Source organism: Abramis brama, assembly GCF_963993115.1.
Source record: "Abramis brama genome assembly, chromosome: 1".
Classification (NCBI taxonomy): Eukaryota; Metazoa; Chordata; class Actinopteri; order Cypriniformes; family Leuciscidae; genus Abramis; species Abramis brama.
In genome coordinates, this window is record NC_139963.1 from 30,522,378 (window position 1) to 30,544,609 (window position 22,232).

The 22,232-nt window shown below is 42.1% G+C and overlaps 1 protein-coding gene across 3 annotated transcripts; it reads right to left on the reverse strand.

Annotated features, from left to right (window-relative positions):
* Positions 1 to 5,297: 5,297 nt before the first annotated feature.
* Positions 5,298 to 20,911, reverse strand: LOC311066104 (scavenger receptor cysteine-rich domain-containing group B protein-like). Of its 3 annotated transcripts, none has more exons than XM_084087106.1 (3): positions 20,755 to 20,911; positions 5,902 to 5,925; positions 5,298 to 5,787 (listed from the first exon to the last, which is right to left on the reverse strand). In XM_084087106.1, the coding sequence occupies exons 1-3, from the start codon at positions 20,774 to 20,776 to the stop codon at positions 5,426 to 5,428; spliced, it is 408 nt and encodes a 135-aa protein (XP_083943232.1). In that variant the 5' UTR covers positions 20,777 to 20,911; the 3' UTR covers positions 5,298 to 5,425. The 3 variants fall into 3 exon arrangements, 2 of the variants coding, with proteins under 2 accessions (XP_083943232.1, XP_083943231.1); XM_084087105.1 differs by lacking the exon at positions 20,755 to 20,911 and adding an exon at positions 11,292 to 11,391; XR_014603022.1 differs by lacking the exon at positions 20,755 to 20,911 and adding an exon at positions 19,097 to 19,234 and having other exon boundaries at positions 5,671 to 5,787.
* Positions 20,912 to 22,232: the final 1,321 nt, after the last annotated feature.

Sequence of the window (22,232 nt, forward strand, 5' to 3'; positions counted from 1 at the left end):
TGTAATTTTGAAGCGAAAAATAAAACTATGGCTGTCAAATAAATATTTGTATACCGTCCAGTCTTTACAAAGCAGGAATTTGGAATAACTCATTTTAATTAATTCATTTTATTTTTGTTATTATTTATTTTGTCATTTACATTTCTACAAAATCTATTTCAGAAATGTTCCAACCCCCCCCAGCAATCTTGGCTTTATTAAATTAATTAAATGGAAATGCATAAACAATGATGTGCTGTTTAAATTGCTTCATGATTTTAAAATTGCTATAATTAAGAAGTTGAATCACTTGTTTTTGTTACCTATATGTAGCTCAATGGCAGTAAATACTTCCAGACCCTCTTTTTTCCCCTTAAAGAATCATTACAGTGACTCACAATAACCACCCTCATTCTCCAGAAACTCAGATGTTCCATCTCTGCCTGGACAAGAAACACCAAATGATTTTACCATAAGGCCAGGTTTTCCACATCAGCTTCTACTGTTGTAGAGGTATCATAGCAATCATTTTGCATGTGGTACCCATATAGACATGAAAGTAGACTATCTGTCTGCACTTTAAAGAAAAAAAAGAAAGAAATGCATAATGTACTCCTCGTCCTTGTGGGGACATTTTTTTGATCCCCATGAGGAAAACAGCTTATAAATCATTCGGTTTTCTGTGATGTGTTGGTATAGGGATAAGGTTAGTGTAAGGGGGATAGAAGATACAGTTTGTAGGCTACTGTATAGAAAGTGAGTGAGTGAGTGTGTGTGAGTGAGTGAGAGTGTGGGTGTGTGTGTGTGTGTGAGAGTGTGTGGGTGTGCTCTTCCACAGAAGAAATAAAGTCATGCAGGTTTGTAACGACATCAGGGTAAGCAAATGATGACAGTATTTTTGGATGAACTTTCAGTGTGGTTAGAAACATTTAAAGAGCAGGAAAAAAACACGAGGGTGTTCCCAACTGGTTTCAGTTCAGGGGCTTCCCTTGTAATGAGATCCAGACTATGGGAGTACCTAGTAACAGCTTCCATAGTGACTGTCACAATATTTAATCTTTTATAATTGATGAACAGCTGAACATAATATGTTGATGAACAGCTAATTGTCTGTGTTTTACCCCTGAGGGGATTATGGTAAGACAAATAAAGATTAGCCACATTGCATGTACAAACTGTAGGACAACAGTGACATCTAGTGGTTAACACGAGACATGACCTCTTCGAGGAATCTGTATTTCTAGAATGACTTTTTACCCATTTTCCTTGCATGATGATAAATCATAGTGATAAATCTGTGTATAAACATTTTCTTTTTTCTTTCTTTTTTTTTTTTTTTTAAAAAAAAGGAAACATTATGTCAACGTCTATTACTATAAATTTAAATAAATGTAATGTTAAATTTAGATTAAATGTATTATAAATTTAATGTTATTATAAATAAATAATATCTATTCTCATAAGTGACCCCTCTTCCTCTAAATTGCCCTTATTTTTTATATACATATGACATAATCATTTTGCCCAGGAATAAGTGCCTTATAGTTTGATGCTTTTGTATAATCTGTAACTGTTTTTATCTTTCGTTTGGCATACGCCTTTTGTATAATGGCATGCAAAAATATAATTTTTCAGGGTTGATACATTGTGAAATGTAACTAGTATAATTATATAACATGATATTTGGCTCACCTTTTTTAATACACTTTTCATTATTTATGTATTAATAATGATTCCCTTATCTAACCTTATCGTAGTTAAATGGGTCATATAATGCCATTTTTGTACAAGCTAATATGATTCTTTAGGGTCTAAATTAAAAGTTTGTAATATACTTTAATTAAAAATTCTCATTAGTATTGTAAGAAAACACTCATTTTACCTGGTCAAAAACAGCTCTGTTTTCAGCACGCCGTTTAAGTGCATGTGTCTTTAAATGATGAGCTTTGCTCAACCCCCCCTCTGTTCTGTGGGGCGTTTTGCCCGCTTTGTCCATATTTTTTACAGCCTATGGTTTTGCCACAACACACGTGGAGTGTTGCCTTGACAACAGTTGAGGAGGGTATATTTTGAAGAATGGCAGCGGGAGTCTCTGAGGACACATCTGTGCAACCGTATCAATTTGAACCGGAGTCGGAAAACAGGGCGTTTCTGAATGGTTGGTTAACGTAATGTCACTTTGATCTATCTTTGTATGTACTGGCAGGGTAAGTTAGAGTAGTGAGATACGAACGCTATGTGTTTACTATACGTTAACGTTAGTTCATTGACAGATTGATGCTACAGCTAGGGCTGGTCCGAATACCATTTTTTGAGCTTCGAAGCTTCGATAGGAATTAACATCGAATATTCGAAGCTTCGGAGGGAGGGGGCTGAACATATTCTTCTCTCTAATAAAGGCAGGAATCTCTATGCGTCTGTCTGTTTGCATTTAGATTATTTATCTTGCATTTTGAACCGTTCATCCAATCGACTTCACGAGTGCAGTGTCACATTTGGTGCAATATAGACACGCGAGACGTGACGCGTTCAGAATTAATAAACTTTTAATACAGAACAGCGCGAGCGGGAAGCGCGCGCGCCTCACGCGCAGGGCTCCGAGAACGGACACTGCACTGATACAAAACACAGCCTAATATTTTTCTGAGTAACAAATAACTCTCAAATCAGAAATCAGCAGCACAGTAATTACTGACACAGTAAAGGGTAGGCTAATATATTGTTTCTATTCTATTTCCACAATGTCAAAGCAACGCAGCTTTTAGCCTACAAGCTCAGGCATGCACTTCTGCCCATACAAACTCCGCTGTTCTGCGCTCTAAAATAAGAGTATTGTATTTCGCCCAAAAATGCTAAAAAAATAACCGTGTGAGAGCGTTTTAGGCTATATCATGTTATAGCCAGATATGACGACGCTTACAGCACGCGTCACCGCAGATCAGCATATTCATCAAGCCAACGTGCAAACTATCGCAAATCAAAGTGAAAGTGGGTCGCAGATGCTTTAACACACAGTCAACTTCATTAAAAGTAAAGAACCGAAATGATCTTACCAGGGCTGTTGCCGCTCTCTTATTGCGGTCTTTGATTTAGAAATTTTAGCTGACGATCAGTAAAATGCAGCTTATCTGTTGCTGGTGACGTGCACTCCATTACATCTGCCTATAGCGCGGGATTTGAAGTTCGGATTCATATCCGTTTTGCAAAAACACATTTATGTGTTCATTGTTCATATTGATAAATCAGAGAGAGCTATCCGATCTGAGAAAACGCATGACAGCCCCATTTAAGCGCGAATGGGAACCGTTTCTAGGGGGATGGCAGGTGTGAAGAAAAAAAATAAAAAAAATTAAAACGAATATTCGAATGTCAAATTTGAAAATCGAATACCAACCCACCGAACGAATATTCGAATACTCGAATATTCTGGTACAGCCCTAGTTACAGCTAATGGTCATGAAAAACTTTTTTTCGGTAACTATGTATCTATGTAGGCTTGTCAGTGATGCGTAACGTTATCTATGCAGTGTTAGGTACAACTATCAGGGCTTGAAGCACTAACATTTTACTAATCTGTTCAAAAAATAACCAGTCTGTGAGACTATGACAGTCATTAGGCACATAAACAATACTCAGACAGGAGCTAATACCTTTTTCAATGTTCTCGTTTGTAAAGCAGTCTGGTGAAATGATTCGCGCAAACAGGAAAGTATTGACGTTGATCGTGGGGAATTCTCCAGTAGCAGTTTTAACATTAAGTGACATGGCATCTGACGCACAGAAGCCAATGGCACGTCACTGTGCGTATTGGCACATCCGGTCTTCATTGGCATGTGCCAGTGGATAGTAGCATGTGTCACTGACATTATTGGCATGTGTCACTGACATCGCGACACACTGACACTGACACGGAACATGTCACCGTGTTGCGACACCTCCGGTAGTGACTGACAGATTAATCGAACACCTATAGCCTACTGACGTAATTGTGGCACAAAATCCTAAATAAATAGCCTAATTTTGTGATATTTAAAATATCAATTAAACGAATTAAAGTGCATTAATATTTTTTCAAACGTGTTATTTGTGTCACGTCTGTATTTGATTGGTATGTGCCACTGAATGTTTTGTAATACCAGTGCTACTTTATGTTGTTTATCTCGCAAAGTCACAAACTGCCCATTCTAGGAAAGACACGAAATAAATCTCTCATTGGTCACTTAAAATTAGTTTCCTTTTTCCTTTGCTTTTGTCTTCTCTTGACCAGGAGGATGATTGCGAGGACAGAACAGCACAGTAAGAGCAGCACAGCTGACACCGCAGCACCAATGACAGGAAGCAGGGAGGCTGAGACAGACACGGTTTAGAGTTAAACTTTCAGTACCAGCAGTCCAGACTGTTTTTAGGCTCTTACACATTAATACCTTTGATAGTGATGACCAGCAGTTCAGAGGCAGAGGAACGGAAGGTGCGTGAGGACAAACTGACTTCATAAACACAGCTGTAGTTTCCTTCATGGGAATAATCTGCCTCAGGAAAGGAGAAGGAGGCAGAGAGATTGACAGCTGACTGACTCCTGGTCATATATGATTCCCTAAACAGGTAGAAGGAGCCTCCAGGATGCTGAGATTCAGTGGAACAGATGATAGTGAAACTGTGGCCCCAGGTGATCACTGGCCCCTGAGGCCCCACGTCAAACCGCCCATCAGGAGCAATGCGGGGCAAGCTGGGCTGCTGCAAGTGCACTAGGAAACAAAAAGAGTACAGTTATATGGTTACAGAGCCTCAAGCATTAAATTCAAATGGATTTAAATAAAAAATGGCTTCAATAATTGAATTCAATCTTGTCGGGATCAAAATGTAATTCACACACATTTTACAAATCAGCAGAATAAAGTAAAAAATAGACATCAATACAGAATTAATTCACTTTCATGCAGCTAATGCATTTATAAACAGTAATGTAGCAATGAGACAAGATTAAACACTCACCTACAGTGATTTGAACAGTGTTACTCCAAGGCGACTTTATAATGGTGTTTTGGTAGGAGTAATTACAGCTGTAGATACCCTGATGTGAGACGCTTACATTAACAAGTTTGAAAGATACGCACTAGATACATGTTTCTCAGAGGACACAGATGATCCATTTATGAAGAGGTGGAATTCAGCATTAGCATTGCATCTTGATTTAGGTGTTGTGCATCTGAACTGTATGTTTTCTCTAGGAGAAACAACTGCATGTGTGGAGATCAGGGAAAGAGTGGGTTTCTCCAGGTCACCTGCAAAAGCTTAACAACTTGTTAAGATGTGATGAAATGCATGAAGCTTAATGTGATTTCTATTGCTCATTTCTCTCATAAAAATAAGTTAAGATGCAAAAGATTTGACTTGCCTCCTGAACAAACAACACCAGCATCTTCACCATGATTACAGTCGTTATCTCCTAGTCCTCTGTGTGAACACTGTATGAGTTTTCCTTGAGTTTACCCAGTAAGCAGACGACACCTGCATCTTCTTGATGACCACAGTCATGTTTTTCAATAGGACTGTGTGAGCACTGTGTGAGGGATGATTCACTTCCTGAACAATTCACATTATCCATCCAGATCTGATCACTTCCCTGGCCAAAAGAAGTGCTGGAGTTTGCACTAACAGCTCCTCCACATCCCAACTGTCTGCACACCACAGCAGCATCTTTAATGTCCCAGGAATCATCGCACACTGTTCCCCACCGGCCATCATGAAGGATCTCAACTCTCCCAGAGCAGTCATTATTACCATTCACAAGCCTGATACTAGATCCACCTACAAAAAAAAAAACTATTTTACGAATCAATTCACATCTTTCTTCGTCAGTCATCCATTGTAACTAGAATAAGATCTGAGTTTTAAAAGAGTGACTAATAGTTTGTTACTTACCAGTTCTAGAAGTTAAAGCACTGGCTGTTGAGATGAAAAACAGTTATATTTAAAAACACTGTACTTACAATCAGATATTATAATTTACTTTACTGTCACCATCACTAAGTTTCCGACAATAATTTCAGTCTTTGAAAGACTTCGAAATTTCAAATTGAAATAGTTTACAAGAGCATGATTATAAACACAACGAGACTGTGAAAGTAAACTAATGACATTAAAGGTATAGTGGAGGATTTTCCCGAATTTTAGAAAAGAACCGCCCTCTCCACTTTTTGAAAAAATGCACATGCGCAATACTCTACCTGCTCCAGAGAGGGAACGCCTATTAAACGTGTGCACGAGAGAGCATGCACAAGCCTAGTTCTCCTCGTGCACGCTCTGTTTACAAGTTGCTGTTGGCATGGCTCATACAAGCCTACTATCAAAGTAGATTGTTTGGAAGGGCATCCAAATTTGGCTAGTCACGTTTGGTGGCACAATTATGTTGCAAATTATAAACTAACTCAAAAACATTAATGCAAGACAAAATGTCAAATGCCCCTCCGTGTTTTATTTACTTATTATACTGATCGATTGAGTGAGGACTCAAGACATGATCTGCAATGGAGAAGTAGCTTGTTGCATTTGTGTAATAAATACTATGGTGAACACATTGGAATTATCAAAAATGAACACACAAGGTTTTAGAACATTTCAGCGTGATACCTTTTACCATTTGGTCATAAGGCTACTTTAGACAAATTTAGATGTTTACCGTGTCTGCGCGGTGCGTGACTTGTGCCAGGGCTAGCATCGCTAATCATAGCTTACATCAGGGATGGGCAACTTCGGTCCTGGAGGGCCACTGTCCTACAGAGTTTAGCTCCAACCCTGAAAAAAATCACCTGCCTGTAATTTTCTAGTAATTCTGAGGACCTTGATTAGCTTGTTCAGGTGTGTTTGATTAGGGTTGAAGCTAAACTCTGTAGGACAGTGGCCCTCCAGGACCGAAGTTGCCCATCCCTGGCTTACATTAACTTTTACTAGCAGTGATTTTAAATGGATTTCTCCAAATAGCATGCCAAACAATCGAGTAGAAACTTCGTGACTGAGGCATCAGTGGGAAGCCCAACCTGTGCTTTTCGCGCACGCCAGCGTGTGAAATATTCTCCCAAAAACACTCTGGTCTTGTTTCTTTCTTCAGAGGCCTTTCTTTTCTTGTCATACAATTCGTAGACACTTTTTCTCTTGCGACCCTCAGACATTTTGAAAAAACCCGGTGAGAACGGCGAGCTTCAATGAATGGCTGAAACCGTAGCTCACCACACATATACACCTGAAAGTGCGCATGCGCAGAAAGCGAAAACTACCTAGGGACGAGCACGTACGACGGCCTTACGTAAACATATCACCAGAATGACTGACAATTAGGAGGACCAATAGTCTTGATGATCCACCCGGAAAAAGAAAATCCTCCACTATACCTTGAAGTTTTTCTGCTTGTCTGATGACGCTTAGTGTCCCAAACAACCTATGTAGTCCCATTTAGTCAAGAAATGTTTCCAAGAAAATAAAAAAATAAATAAAATAAAAAATCACAAGAGGGTATTACTGATGTATTTACACTCACCTAAAGGATTATTAGGACCACCATACTAATACTGTGTTTGACTCCCTTTCGCCTTCAGAACTGCCTTAATTCTACGTGGCATTGATTCAACAAGGTGCTGAAAGCATTCTTTAGAAATGATGGCCCATATTGATAGGATAGCATCTTGCAGTTGATGGAGATTTGTGGGATGCACATCCAGGGCACGAAGCTCCCGTTCCACCACATCCCAAAGATGCTCTATTGGGTTGAGATCTGGTGACTGTGGGGGCCATTTTAGTACAGTGAACTCATTGTCATGTTCAAGAAACCAATTCGAAATGATTCGAGCTTTGTGACATGGTGCATTATCCTGCTGGAAGTAGCCATCAGAGGATGGGTACATGGTGGTCATAAAGGGATGGACATGGTCAGAAACAATGCTCAGGTAGGCCGTGGCATTTAAACGATGCCCAATTGGCACTAAGGGGCCTAAAGTGTGCCAAGAAAACATCCCCCACACCATTACACCACCACCACCAGCCTGCACAGTGGTAACAAGGCATGATGGATCCATGTTCTCATTCTGTTTACACCAAATTCTGACTCTACCATCTGAAAGTCTCAACAGAAATCGAGACTCATCAGACCAGGCAACATTTTTCCAGTCTTCAACGGTCCAATTTTGGTGAGCTCGTGCAAATTGTAGCCTCTTTTTCCTATTTGTAGTGGAGATGAGTGGTACCCGGTGGGGTCTTCTGCTGTTGTAGCCCATCCGCCTCAAGGTTGTGCGTGTTGTGGCTTCACAAATGCTTTGCTGCATACCTCGGTTGTAACAAGTAGTTATTTCAGTCAAAGTTGCTCTTCTATCAGCTTGAATCAGTCGGCCCATTCTCCTCTGACCTCTAGCATCAACAAGGCATTTTTGCCCACAGGACTGCCGCATACTGGATGTTTTTCCCTTTTCACACCATTCTTTGTAAACCCTAGAAATGGTTGTGCGTGAAAATCCCAGTAACTGAGCAGATTGTGAAATACTCAGACCGGCCCGTCTGGCACCAACAACCATGCCACGCTCAAAATTGCTTAAATCACCTTTCTTTCCCATTCTGACATTCAGTTTGGAGTTCAGGAGATTGTCTTGACCAGGACCACACCCCTAAATGCATTGAAGCAACTGCCATGTGATTGGTTGATTAGATAATTGCATTAATGAGAAATTGAACAGGTGTTCCTTATAATCCTTTAGGTGAGTGTATGTCATACAGTACAATGTGAAAATATTTTGTGATTGTTTTAACCACAGGCCTTATTTCAGGCATATTCAAAAAATCTATTGATTTCAGAACGATGGAACCGGAAGTGCTAAAACTCCGAGATTTGGCCTACAAAAATACATCATCCTTGCCATAGATATGTATATGTAGATTCAATATTCAACTGCTCCAGATATGTCGATGCATCCACCATCTTGGAACTGTCAAGATTTAATTTCATTTGCTGTAGTCATCTCACAGTAAAAACCAATGAGTTTTCTCCAAGTATTGTGCAGCCTCTGGTTATAAAACCACAGATATTTAAATTCCTGAAGAGATGGGATAACCTTTCACAGGTGAGAATGTGTTGGTTTGTTTACAGTATATGTGTATTAACTCAATATTGAATGGGAGATGACAGCAAATTTTTACTGCGTAATTATTGAATTTGCATTTGCTCTAAAAGCAAAAGAAAAAAAATCTGCGATAACATTCCCACGACTCTACAGAAGAGTGAAAAATACAGAGATTGATTACAGCAGTCAGAAGAGAGAGAGAGAGATGTCTCATTTGCTGTCACTCCCTCAGCTGTTGTATTAGAAACACCCTCTCAGCAGCATTAATTGATTTTTCGTCATTAAGGGTACGTTTTGTAGGGAACTTTTTCCTTCTTCAAAGAAGAGACCAGGAGATGTTGGGATCGCGTTCAAACAGAAGTTATTCTTTATTGAGCGTGGCTGCAGTTCGTCCAAAAAAATCTAAAGTACATAACTGTTCATGGTGTCTTATAGGCATTTTAGGAGGAGGGACTTTTGAAGGTAGAGACAAATTCAAACAAAGCATGTAACAGGTTTAGGTAACACCCTAGACTGAGGGTCTGGCCAATCCTAATTCAATCAGCATAAGGCTCCAAGAGCCATTTGGGCTCCGAAAGCCATTTGCAGAACAAAAGGTGAGATTCTCAGTGAATCATTCGTGTGCTAATCCCATCAGTCTGAGTGAAACTGGGGCTCCAAGAGCCATTAAAGACAACAAGGAGAGAACAGGAATTGCAACTTTGCTGAGATCTTAACCTTAAAAGCTAAATACAATATTCTTTACCATGATGTTATGTACGGAAGCATACTTGAAATAGATTCTTAAAATTTGTTATTCTTCAGTTTACACAACAATTGATGTACTTAAAAATAGAAATGTTTTTCCTTTCCGTTTTTGACGTTTAGCATACAGATGACAATTCGTGGTAACGACTGAACGACGACAAAAACGATTCATGGATCCACGAAAATGGCCAAAAACAAAACAGCAACAACAACAAAGCAAACTAACACTGAATGCCAGGCCAGTGGTTGGCGAGGTCAGAATTAGAATTAGTTGGCAATGTTAGAATTAGGTGTATGTAAATAATTATGTCTCCGCTGGTCATAGTGGTGCAGTAAATCTACATTTTTTTGGAAAAGCATTAATAAACTCTAATTGAGCAGCAAAAACAGTCCTGTAGTCTGAATTTTTAGTTTTGTCTATTGAGTGCATGCCTATAAACTGAACATGTAATACACATGCACATGATGTCACCGTTTTCACAAATTCACATTTTTATTTACACTGATTCAATTTGGTAACCTATTGTTTTCAAAAACTTCTACTTTAAAACCTGTTTTCAAAAGTTTGCATTTTCAGGCCCCAAAACTCAACGTTCAACGTGTAAATGAACGGCCATAATGCATAAAAAGTTTTCTGTTTTTATTTGTTAATGGTGTTGTGTAAACGGCCCCTAAGTTCAGTTAATGTGTGTGTGTCTCAGTCAGCTCCCTAGTTCCATGGTCAGGGCACTGATCAGGGAGTCGGCCATTTTCAGGGCTGTCTCTATCGCAAAATCCTACCAGTGCACTAAAACATTTGCTCCCTGAAAAGTTCTATAATGCACTGTGAAAACCAGGGAGCATCGATGCTCAGTGCTCACTATGTTCTCTTAACGGAAGTTCTGAAGCACGAAATGTGAGTCAACTCACACGCGATAGATGTTTTTTTTTTTTTTTTACAATACAAACATTTCATTATATTTACAATAAGGTACAATCTAGCAAACATTTATGGCCTAATTTATCTACAGCTGAAACGTTGCACGGATGTAACAGGAAAAAATATTTAGGCCTATCATGTATTTAAACATTAAAAATTATGTCATATTTCTGTTAGTGCCCCTTTATTTTAGTTTATTGAACAGGTAATTTTCATGAAGCATTTAAAAGTTATTTAGAGCAGTTAATTTGTTGGTGAATGTTCATTTTCAAAATCAATCATGTCAACGCCATAATGATAATCAATGTTTTCAGTTTAAGGTAACTTTCTGGTATTAGCCACGAGTTTCAGAGAGTGAAAAGCTCAGAGAGATGATGGAACAACTATAAAAAGATGTAACCTATTATTGCTAGACTTTTAAAGTTCATAATCTTTCAGTAGACTGTTTTATTACGGATGAAATATTACATTGTGACATACAGTAGCCTACTAGCCTATATAATTATAATTTTAATCTGTAATAAATTATAAATTGTATTTACCCAATATCAAAATGAGAAGACAAGGTCTTGGCATTGCAGTCCTTGCATTGTTTCAAAGTGCCTATGAATATAAGAGGGTACTTCCTGCTCACAAGAAGAGCTGATGGTGCTTTGAGAACTGAAACTAGAACCTAACACACACTGAGTTAAGTGTAACTGTGACATTTGATTTGGCTGTGAAACGTCATCTCACGTTCATGGCAGGCTGTCGAACCTCGTTTAGTAACAGTGTACCGTTAATTGTTCCTCGTTCTCCCTTAAAACAAATGGAAGTGAGAAATGCAGTGTTTTCACCAAACGACTTCAGAAGTGGGAAGTAGGACATTTCCATAACACATTTCTCCTTATATAGAACCTCTCTGGCATAGAGGGCTCTTTTCAAGAACCCTAGAGTTCTAGAACCACATTTTTTGTGCACTGTTAATTGTTCCTCGTTCTCCCTGAAAACAAATGGAAGTGAGAAATGCGGTGTTTCCACCAAACGACAACTAATTTCCTCTCTGAATCTCGCAGCGACAGCATTCATCATGCGAACACCAGTGTGTCCGAGACGCGGCGCTCATAATAAACTCTGGCGGTGTGTAATGATGCTTCTCCTATAAAGAGAGGACCAGTGAAGGAGGAGAGAAGGATCTCCTGCTAAAGACCCGTCGGCCTCTCCTTCCCATCAATCTTCCCCGGCTCCGGGACGGATCTGCGCATAATTGAGTTATCCATCTACTCGGATATAAGTTGCATTAAAAATTATTCAGCTGATAGTGAATATTAAGCACATAATAAGGCTTGTGTATGTTTTAGTTGAAGTGTGTGAGGTTAAATGTGTCGCGTAATGAAATGCGACTCTGGACTGATGCCTCCTTTAATGGACGACGGCTGGGAGTGACGGCGCTCCGGAGAATACGATTACATCTGGCCTTTCATAAGCAGTTTCACTTACATTAAAGAAATAGTTCACACACAAATGATCATTCTGCCATCGTTTGCTCTCGCTCTCGTGTCGTTCCAACCACGTTTGACTTTCTCTATTCAGGCGAACACAAAAGATGAAGTTTGAAGGATGTCCATGCTGCTCTTTTACAGTACTTTAAAAGTTCAATGAACTCTTCAATAAATATATATATATATAAAAATAAAAAAAATAAAAATCCACTGCAATGGTCAAGTTGAGGCACATTCACTTGCTCTCAAAGGTGTATTTTTAAGAAACAAATTTTGAGCCAGTTTTGTAGCAGGCTGTCGGCTAGTCTATTCTGGTCATCTTTACCGCCAACAGAAGTGAATTATGTAAGTAAACAGTGTGATAAGTGCGTGCCATCACATTTATATTCCAAGTTAACATTTTCATAGCATGTTTAGATCGTGTTTAGATTAGTCCTAGCAGTTTGGGGTTACTCTCATAGTGTTTGCCTCACCTAGATACACCATCTCTCTTTCTCACACACACACACACACACACACACACACACACACACACACACACACACACTTCTGCACCACCCACCACCTCTCTCTCACTATCTCTCATCTCAAATCTCGCTCAAACATCTAGGACTAATCTAAACACGATCTAAACAGGCTATGAAAATGTGAACTTGGAATATAAATCTCACCGCACGCACTTATCACACTGTTGGATTGACTTCGTTTACTTAGTTTACTTCTGTTGGCGGTAAAGAAGATCAAAACAGACTAGTGCGTGAGCCGACAGCATCACCACCACTACCATCTCTCCAGTGGCGGCTGGTGAAAAATATCTTAGGTGGGGCTGTGTTATATTCAGTCGGTTTCAATAGTCTGGTAACCATGGGAGTGTTTTAGCGTAGTAGTGGCTCCGAGGTTGTGGAATGCTCTTCCTCAAGACATCCATCAAACATCAACCCTTCTCTCCTTCAAAAACAAATTCATTATCTGAATATTACTCTTCAGCTCGCAGTCTGTAAATTCTACATTGTTATTGATATGCTATTTGTTTGAATCCCTCTTTGTTTGTGTCTTTAACCTAACTTTGTGAGTGACCTCTGAATATTAGGCCTACTTTCTGCCCTTGGTATGTGTATTGTGCTTTGATGTTGGTGTTTATTTTGTTCTATTCCTTAAAGGTGGTATCAGAGATTTCAGGCCCAAACATAAATGTTCACATTCATCTAATCTTACCTAACGATCCGCTAGCTGCCCGCCCCATAAGCATGCAGTCAAAAAAACGCATCTCTGTAGGCAGCCTAGGCTCTGAGATCTGCACACAAAAACAGTTGTTTTCACCCGGTTTAGCCCATAGACTGTAAAAAAAGATGGACGACGCCCCTTCGCTCTCTTCCATTGATGAGAACTGAAGCCGCCAGAGTCCCGATATGGCGCTGACATATTGGAACTTGAGTCTGCGCAGTAGCGATCTCGGGACCAGACCTGCGCAGTAGTGAGCAGGAAGTAAAGCCGCGAAATCAACGCTCCGCCCTCACTCTCGCAGAATGCACTCAGGGAGAGAGGATTCTGCACACTTTTTTAAAAATTGATTGCAGTACGTCAAGAGGCTTGTTAAAAAAAAGTAAATACAATCTCCTCAGTCCTCCGAAGATCCCGAAAAAATGTCCGTTGGTGCTTCAGTGACTACTTCGCTCAGAGAACCTGTCAATCACAGCTGTCAGTCGTGAAGTTACACCACCGCATCACGTAACTAACTAAAAAACAACTTATTTTTGAAACAGACACTTGAACTAACATCAGCGTGATAAAAACGACAGCAAATGAAAGAAACCACCTTTGGAAAAAAGATATTTGAAGTGTAATTTAATTGTTTAGTTGGTCTCACGTCCCGTTGAATAACATGGGGAGGCGGGGCTTATGACCTATACTAGGACCAGTCACCAAGGGGCGATCGAGACGTTTTGGCTTCACTTTTCAGGGCTTGTGCGGCACGCTTGGTTTAGCCAAACACTCAAAACCAAAATAAATAGTGTTCCAACCAATCACCGACAGGGGCGGGTGTTGTGAGGTTTTTGTGTGCAGCCGTCATAGGCAGCCGTGCACGAGCGCAAAACCTCACAACACCCGCCCCAAGCAAGTGGCTGTATTTATTAATTAATCATTGAATCATTGACTCTAATGATTCGTTCAAAGCCGTAGATTCGCTCACAAACACTGCTGTGTGCTGCAGTTCTGCTGTGGCTTTCGTTGGAGCTATTATTTTGTTGTAAAAAATACTGACAACGGTGTTGAAAATTAACATCACTTAATATTAATATTTCGTTTGTTGAGCTGTTGTATAAAATCAATGTCACATTTGCAATCGTGTGGATAATCATATAATGTGATCAACATTAAACACAGGAACTCACACAGGGTATGTCTTTGTATCGAAGAGAGTTTGATTCTTATATCGATCTCCATGCACAGTCTGTCTGTGTCTATATTTGTTCTTCATGCTAGTAAGTGCTAAATCCCTACTTTTACAAAGGTAACGTACATTGTCGAGAACGGTAACTTAGGCCGGTGACACACTGGATGCGTGGCGTAAGCGTCTCAGCTGCGTGGCGTGTCCGTTTTTATTTCGGCTCCCATGTTAACAGGTTAGAGCTTGCACACTGCCTGCGTGACACACGCGCATGCTAGAAATAGAACCGACGCCTATTTTTCACGCGACACGCAAGCGTCTTGGAAGCGTTTCCAAGCAAAATTGAATAGGAAAAGATGTTTATATGACATTTTGACACAAATACATATTAATAAATGTCATTTTGATGTTTGAAAGTGTCTAGGGTTTGACATAAATGCAAATATAAATGCAATTTCAAAAAATATTATTGATTTTCAAATACTGCACCTGTCAAAACAGAACGAAATATTCTGTAGCCTATATTGCCGTCAACACTGCCGACGTTGTCTTTGCTGCTTTATATTTATCCATCCATCCATCCATCTTCTACCGCTTATCCGGGGCCGGGTCGCGGGGGCAGCAGTCTAAGCAGGGATGCCCAGACTTCCCTCTCCCTAGACACTTCCTCCAGCTCTTCCGGGGGGACACCGAGACGTTCCCAGGCCAGCCAGGAGACATAGTCTCTCCAGCGTGTCCTAGGTCTTCCCCGGGGTCTCCTCCCGGTGGGACATGCCCGGAACACCTTCCCAGGAAGGCGTCCAGGAGGCATCCGGAAAAGATGCACGAGCCACCTCAACTGACCCCTCTCGATGTGGAGGAGCAGCGGCTCTACTCTGAGCTCCTCCCGAGTGACCGAGCTTCTCACCCTATCTCTAAGGGATCGCCCAGCCACCCTGCGGAGAAAGCTCATTTCGGCCGCTTGTATCCGGGATCTTGTCCTTTCGGTCATGACCCACAGCTCATGACCATAGGTGAGAGTAGGAACGTAGATTGACTGGTAAATCGAGAGCTTCACCTTGCGGCTCAGCTCCTTCTTCACCACAACACACCGGTACAGGGACCGCATTACTGCAGAAGCTGCACCGATCCGCCTGTCAATCTCCCGTTCCATCCTTCCCTCACTCGTGAACAAGACCCCAAGATACTTGAACTCCTCCACTTGAGGCAGGAGCTCTCCACCAACCTGAAGCGGGCAAACCACCCTTTTCCGACTGAGAACCATGGCCTCGGATTTGGAGGTGCTGATTTTCATCCCAGCCGCTTCACACTCGGCTGCAAACCGTCCCAGTGCATGCTGGAGGTCCTGGTTTGATGAGGCCAACACGACAACATCATCCGCAAAGAGCAGAGATGAAATCGTGTGGTCCCCAAACCTGACCCCCTCCGGCCCCTGGCTGCGCCTAGAAATTCTGTCCATAAAAATTATGAACAGAACCGGCGACAAAGGGCAGCCCTGCCGGAGTCCAACACGCACCGGGAACAAGTCTGACTTACTGCTGGCAATACGAACCAAGCTCCTGCTCCGGTCGTACAGGGACCGGATAGCCCTTAGCAAAGGGCCCCGGACCCCATACTCCCGGAGCACCCTCCACAGGCCGCCGCGAGGGACACAGTCGAATGCCTTCTCCAAATCCACAAAGCACATGTGGATTGGTTGGGCAAACTCCCATGAGCCCTCCAGCACCCTGTAGAGGGTATAGAGCTGGTCCAGTGTTCCACGACCGGGACGAAAACCACACTGTTCCTCCTGAATCCGAGGTTCTACTATCGGCCGGATTCTCCTCTCCAGTACCCTGGCATAGACTTTCCCAGGGAGGCTGAGAAGTGTGATCCCCCTATAGTTGGAGCACACCCTCCGATCCCCCTTCTTGAAAAGAGGGACCACCACCCCGGTCTGCCAGTCCAAAGGTACTGTCCCCGACCGCCACGCGATGTTGCAGAGGCGTGTCAGCCAAGACAGCCCCACAACATCCAGAGACTTGAGGTACTCAGGGCGGATCTCATCCACCCCCGGTGCCTTGCCACCGAGGAGTTTCTTGACTACCTCGGTGACTTCAGCTTGGGTGATGGACGAGTCCGCCTCCGAGCCCTCAGCCTCTGCTTCCTCAATGGAAGACGTGACGGCGGGATTGAGGAGATCCTCGAAGTATTCCTTCCACCGTCCGGTGATATCCCCAGTCGAGGTCAACAGCTGCCCACCTCCACTGTAAACAGCGTTGGTAGGGCACTGCTTCCCCCTCCTGAGGCGCCGGACGGTTTGCCAGAATCTCTTCGAGGCCGACCGATAGTCCTTCTCCATAGCCTCACCGAACTCCTCCCAGGCCCGAGTTTTTGCCTCCACAACCACCCGGGCTGCAGTCCGCTTGGCCCGTCGGTACCCATCAGCTGCCTCAGGAGTCCCACAAGCCAGCCAGGCCCGATAGGACTCCTTCTTCAGCTTGACGGCCTCCCTTACTTCCGGTGTCCACCACCGAGTTCGGGGATTGCCGCCTCGACAGGCACCGGAGGCCTTACGGCCACAGCTCCGAGTGGCCGCGTTGACAATGGAGGTGGAGAACATGGTCCACTCGGACTCAATATCTCCAGACTCCCTCGGGATCTGGTCGAAGCTCTGCCGGAGGTGGGAGTTGAAGATCTCTCTGACAGGAGATTCGGCCAAACGTTCCCAACAGACCCTCACAGTACGTTTGGGTCTGCCGAGTCTGTCCAGCTTCCTCCCCCGCCATCGGATCCAACTCACCACCAGGTGGTGATCAGTTGACAGCTCCGCCCCTCTCTTCACCCGAGTGTCCAAGACATACGGCCGGAGGTCAGATGAAACGACCACAAAGTCGATCATCGACCTCCGGCCTAGGGTGTCCTGGTGCCATGTGCACTGATGGACACCCTTATGCTTGAACATGGTGTTCGTTATGGACAAGCTGTAACTAGCACAGAAGTCCAATAACAGAACACCACTCGGGTTCAGATCAGGGGGGCCGTTCCTCCCAATCACGCCCCTCCAGGTATCACTGTCGCTGCCCACGTGGGCGTTGAAGTCCCCCAGTAGAACGACGGAGTCCCCAGTCGGAGCACTTTCCAGCACCCCTCCCAGAGACTCCAAGAAGGCCGGGTACTCTGCACTGCCGTTCGGCCCGTAAGCACAAACGACAGTGAGAGACCTATCCCCGACCCGAAGGCGTAGGGAAGCGACCCTCTCGTTCACCGGGGTGAACTCCAACACATGGCGGCTGAGCTGGGGGGCTATAAGCAAACCCACACCAGCCCGCCGCCTCTCACCATGGGCAACTCCAGAGTGGTGAAGAGTCCATCCTCTCTCGAGGAGTGTGGTTCCAGAGCCCAAGCCGTGCGTAGAGGTGATCCCAACTATCTCTAGTCGGAATCTCTGAACCTCACGCACAACCTCAGGCTCCTTCCCCGCCAGAGAGGTGACATTCCATGTCCCTAGAGCTAGATTACGCGTCCAGGGATCAGGCTGTCTAGGCCCCCGCCTTCGACTGCCGCCCGATCCACTTAGCACCGGCCCCTTACGGTCCCTCCTGCAGGTGGTGGGTCCACGGGAGGGTGGCCCCATGTCGCTCCTTCGGGCTGAGCCCGGCCGGACCCCATGGGGGGAGGCCCGACCACCAGGCGCTCGCATACGAGCCCCAACCCCGGGCCTGGCTCCAGGGTGGGGCCCCGGCTGCGCCATACCGGGCGACGTCACGGTCCTCGTTTTTTTTGGCATCATAAGGGTTTTTGAACCGCTCTTAGTCTGACCCGTCGCCTAGGACCTGTTTGCCTTGGGAGACCCTACCAGGGGCATATAGCCCCAGACAACATAGCTCCTAGGTTCATTCGGGTACTCAAACCCCTCCACCACGTTAAGGTGGCAGTTCAAGGAGGGGCTTTATATTTATGTTTAACATTAAGTATAGGTCTTCCACAACTCTCTCCCCATATGTCAAATATATCACCAATGAGGCTTATCATATGTCACCTAGCAGCAGCAGCGCTGCGTCAGACATGCTTCTGGTGTGCAAAGACATGGAAAACGCCACGCAGCTGACACGCAACAGAAACGCCACGCTCACGCCACGCAGCCAGTGTGTCACCGGCCTTAGTATAGCGCGATTTGCCGAGACAGCAATCTGCACGAGACCTGATGCATGAAGTTTTGACCGCAAAAGATGAGGTAATTTGATCGGATGTCATGTATTTACAGCATTTTACCTGATAGAAATGCATGCTCAGTTTAAATCTCATTTTAAGGTGAGGTAGTATTAAAGAAACGGCAAAATTCAGCATTTTGTTCCCCCACCCCCACCTGTCACCTCACGCACCCCAGTTTGAGAACCACTGCCTTTAGCCTACATATCTTTGTAAAGCGACTTTGGGCGTTGGTTCTGATTAATTTCGGTTCGGAGAGTATAGATAAAAGCCCGCCCGCACTTACAATTGATTGGTTGTGTCCTTACATTCGCTTCATGAGGCACACTAGCACACACACGCAAGGTCTCTCGCTCCCTCTCTCTTCACGTTCTTCTCCCGGTAGACGTAGAATCCACAGCTCAATGAGTATAGAAGGAAGCCCTATGATTACAACGAACGACCATCATTTGAAGTGTCACACAGTTCTGAAATTATCTTACATTATAGGATTTTTTGTCATTATTGATCGTACAGAGGTCAAAATTATCGTACAAATACGATAATTATCGTACGTCTGGCAACACTGTGTCTGATGGAGGTAGGCGCGCATGAGCGCGAGCGGGCACGCGCAGCTTGGGGCGCTAACAGAATTGCCCATATCTGACTAGATTTGAGCTCGCTGATTGGCTACAGTTCATGTCAAACACTTAGATCTTAAATCAGCAATTGGCTAAGCTGCTCCACAGACCCGCCTCTTTGGTAGTGATGGGCATTCCGGCTCTTTTTCGTGAGCCGAAAAGAGCCGGCTCTTTTTGACTCACAAACGGCTCTTTAAAAAATATGTGTTTTAACTCGCTGAAAGTCCACCACACAACTGTGCAACGTGAATATTCAAAATTTTAATTGTCCATAACAACCCCATAACTAGCCTGCTTGCCTTGCACATCTTATTAGGCTATTGGGCAAAGTTATGGCTGACTATTTTTCTTACCTTCTTTTTTTTACTTTTTAATGTGTAGGCTATATTAGGCTATTGAGCTTGTAGAAGTTTAGCTCTTGCGTTCTTCTGAACATCTTGCGCTGCAATTGCCCGATGTCATTTCTGAGTCATATCAGACCATAACTCTCTTTTAAATGCATATTCCACAGAGGTAGTAGGCTACGATTGGCTGTTTTAAAATATAATTAATATCGAAATAAAATAACAAAATAACCCAGGCGGTCTCATCTAAGAGACGTTTAGGCCTCCTCCAATAGTAGACAGCTGGGCATAGCTTGCAGGTTTGCTTAGTGGCAAACTTTTTTTTTATTTGATTGGTTCAACCGGCACCCGCCCGAATTTAATTAAAATATTATTTTTCGTCACGTCATCCGCCTGATCCACGGTTTATCCGTATCTCTAGTGTGTGTGTGTGTGTGTGAGTTAGCTCGGCCCTCCCTCATGCAGTTTAATTGGTTGACATCGCGTGTATGATTGACAGGAACTGAATGTGAGACTGATCAGACAGTCGAAACAAATGTGTGTGCGCCTTTAGGCCTATATAATTATGTTTTTGTTGGTTTTTGAATTAGTCAATTATTTAAAATGCAATTAAAATCATGAATTATTTCATTATTAGCCTACATAATGATTTAATTTCTATAGGCAATATTTTTAAAAATAGAGTCGGCTCTTCAGATATGCGAGCCGGCTCATTCGCGAACGACCCATCACTACTCTTTGGGGCGATTTCTCCAGCACCCCAGAGCTGATGAGACATGCACGCTAGTGGAGGAGACGGTGTTGCAAAAGCAGACATTTTTCATTTCTATCATATTTATCACATTTACTGGGTGCATGTAATATCTCAAACACACAAATACTGACAATTTGTTGGTATGATTTATGTAGCCTATATATTTACTTATTTATTTAAAGGATTAGTTCACCCCAAAATGAAAATTTCCTAATAATTTACTCACCCCAATGCCATCCAAGATCCATGTCTTTCTTTCCTCAGTGGAAGAGAAATTATGTTTTTTGAGGAAAACATTTCTGGATTTTTCGTCTGAAATTGTGAACTTGGAATATAAATCTGAAGACACGCACATATAGCGCTTTTTAGTAGGCTATGTTGGATTGATTTCGTTTACTTCTGTTGTAAAGACGATCAAAACAGACTTGCCGACAGCCTGCCATGAACGTGAGATGACGTTTCACGGCCAAATCAAATAACCAATCGGAGGAGAGCCCTTCTAGCTAATCAGTTGACCTTGATTCAGAATATTTATTATTTTATAATTGATGAACAGCTGAACATAATATGTTGATGAACAGCTAATTGTCTGTGTTTTACCCCTGAGGGAATTATGGTAAGACAAATAAAGATTAGCCACATTGCATGTACAAACTGTAGGACAACAGTGACATCTAGTGGTTAACACGAGACATGACCTCTTCGAGGAATCTGTATTTCTAGAATTACTTACCTATTTTCTTGGCATGATGATAAATCATAGTGATAAATCTGCGTATATACATTTTCTTTTTTCTTTCTTTCTTTTTTCTTCTTTTTTTATTTTTTAAAAAAGGAAACATTATGTCAACGTCTATTACTATGCATTTAAATAAATGTAATGTTAAATTTAAATTAAATGTATTATAAATGTAATGTTATTATAAATCTAAATAATATCTATTCTCATAAGTGACCCCTCTTCCTCTAAATTGCCCTTATTTTTGATATACATAATAATTTTGCCCAGGAATAAGTGCCTTATAGTTTGATGCTTTTTATAATCTGTAACTGTTTTTATCTTTCGTTTGGCATACGCCTTTTGTATAATGGCATGCAAAAATATAATTTTTCAGGGTTGATACATTGTGAAATGTAACTAGTATAATGATATAACATGATATTCGGCTCACCTTTTTTAATACTCTTTTCATTATTATGTATTAATTAATTGATTATTTTTTATTTTTTATTGGATAAAAAAACAATAACACTTTATTTGTGGTGTCTTTGTTACCTGTTACATACTTACTGCAGTAATAACTGTAAATTATACATAATCACAAGCAGCTAAACCTGCTTACTATACTATCTTACTATACTTACCCTATAGTAAGTAAGTTAGCCTACGTTTAATTAATATCAATCAGTACGAATGTGTAATTACATTTTAACAAGGCCCACTTAAAGTAAAGCATTACCCAAATGTATTTTTTATTTAAATATAACAGCTTTATGTTTTTTGTTATTTTTAAATAATGATTCCCTTATTTTACCTTATCGTAGTTAGGCCTATCTCTAATAGGTAAATATTCTGTCGGGGATAAAGAAGGTCCATTGGCAGTTGCTTGTCTTTTTAAATTAATGCGCAAAACAATATAGAAGACAATGTAACAACGAGAAGCAAAATTAAAACATAGCAAAGAGAAAAATATGGTTAAAAAA

What these genes read in the sequence shown, in the direction of transcription:
- LOC311066104 (XM_084087105.1), bottom strand. Translation starts at nt 11,325, where the DNA reads ATGCCAAGACCTTGTCTTCTCATTTTGATATTGG. An exon ending in TCTTCTCATTTTGATATTGG is followed by an intron (nt 5,926 to 11,291) that starts GTAAATACAATT and finishes TCATCTCAACAG; the next exon opens with CCAGTGCTTTAACTTCTAGA. An exon ending in TGCTTTAACTTCTAGAACTG is followed by an intron (nt 5,788 to 5,901) that starts GTAAGTAACAAA and finishes TTTTTTTTGTAG; the next exon opens with GTGGATCTAGTATCAGGCTT.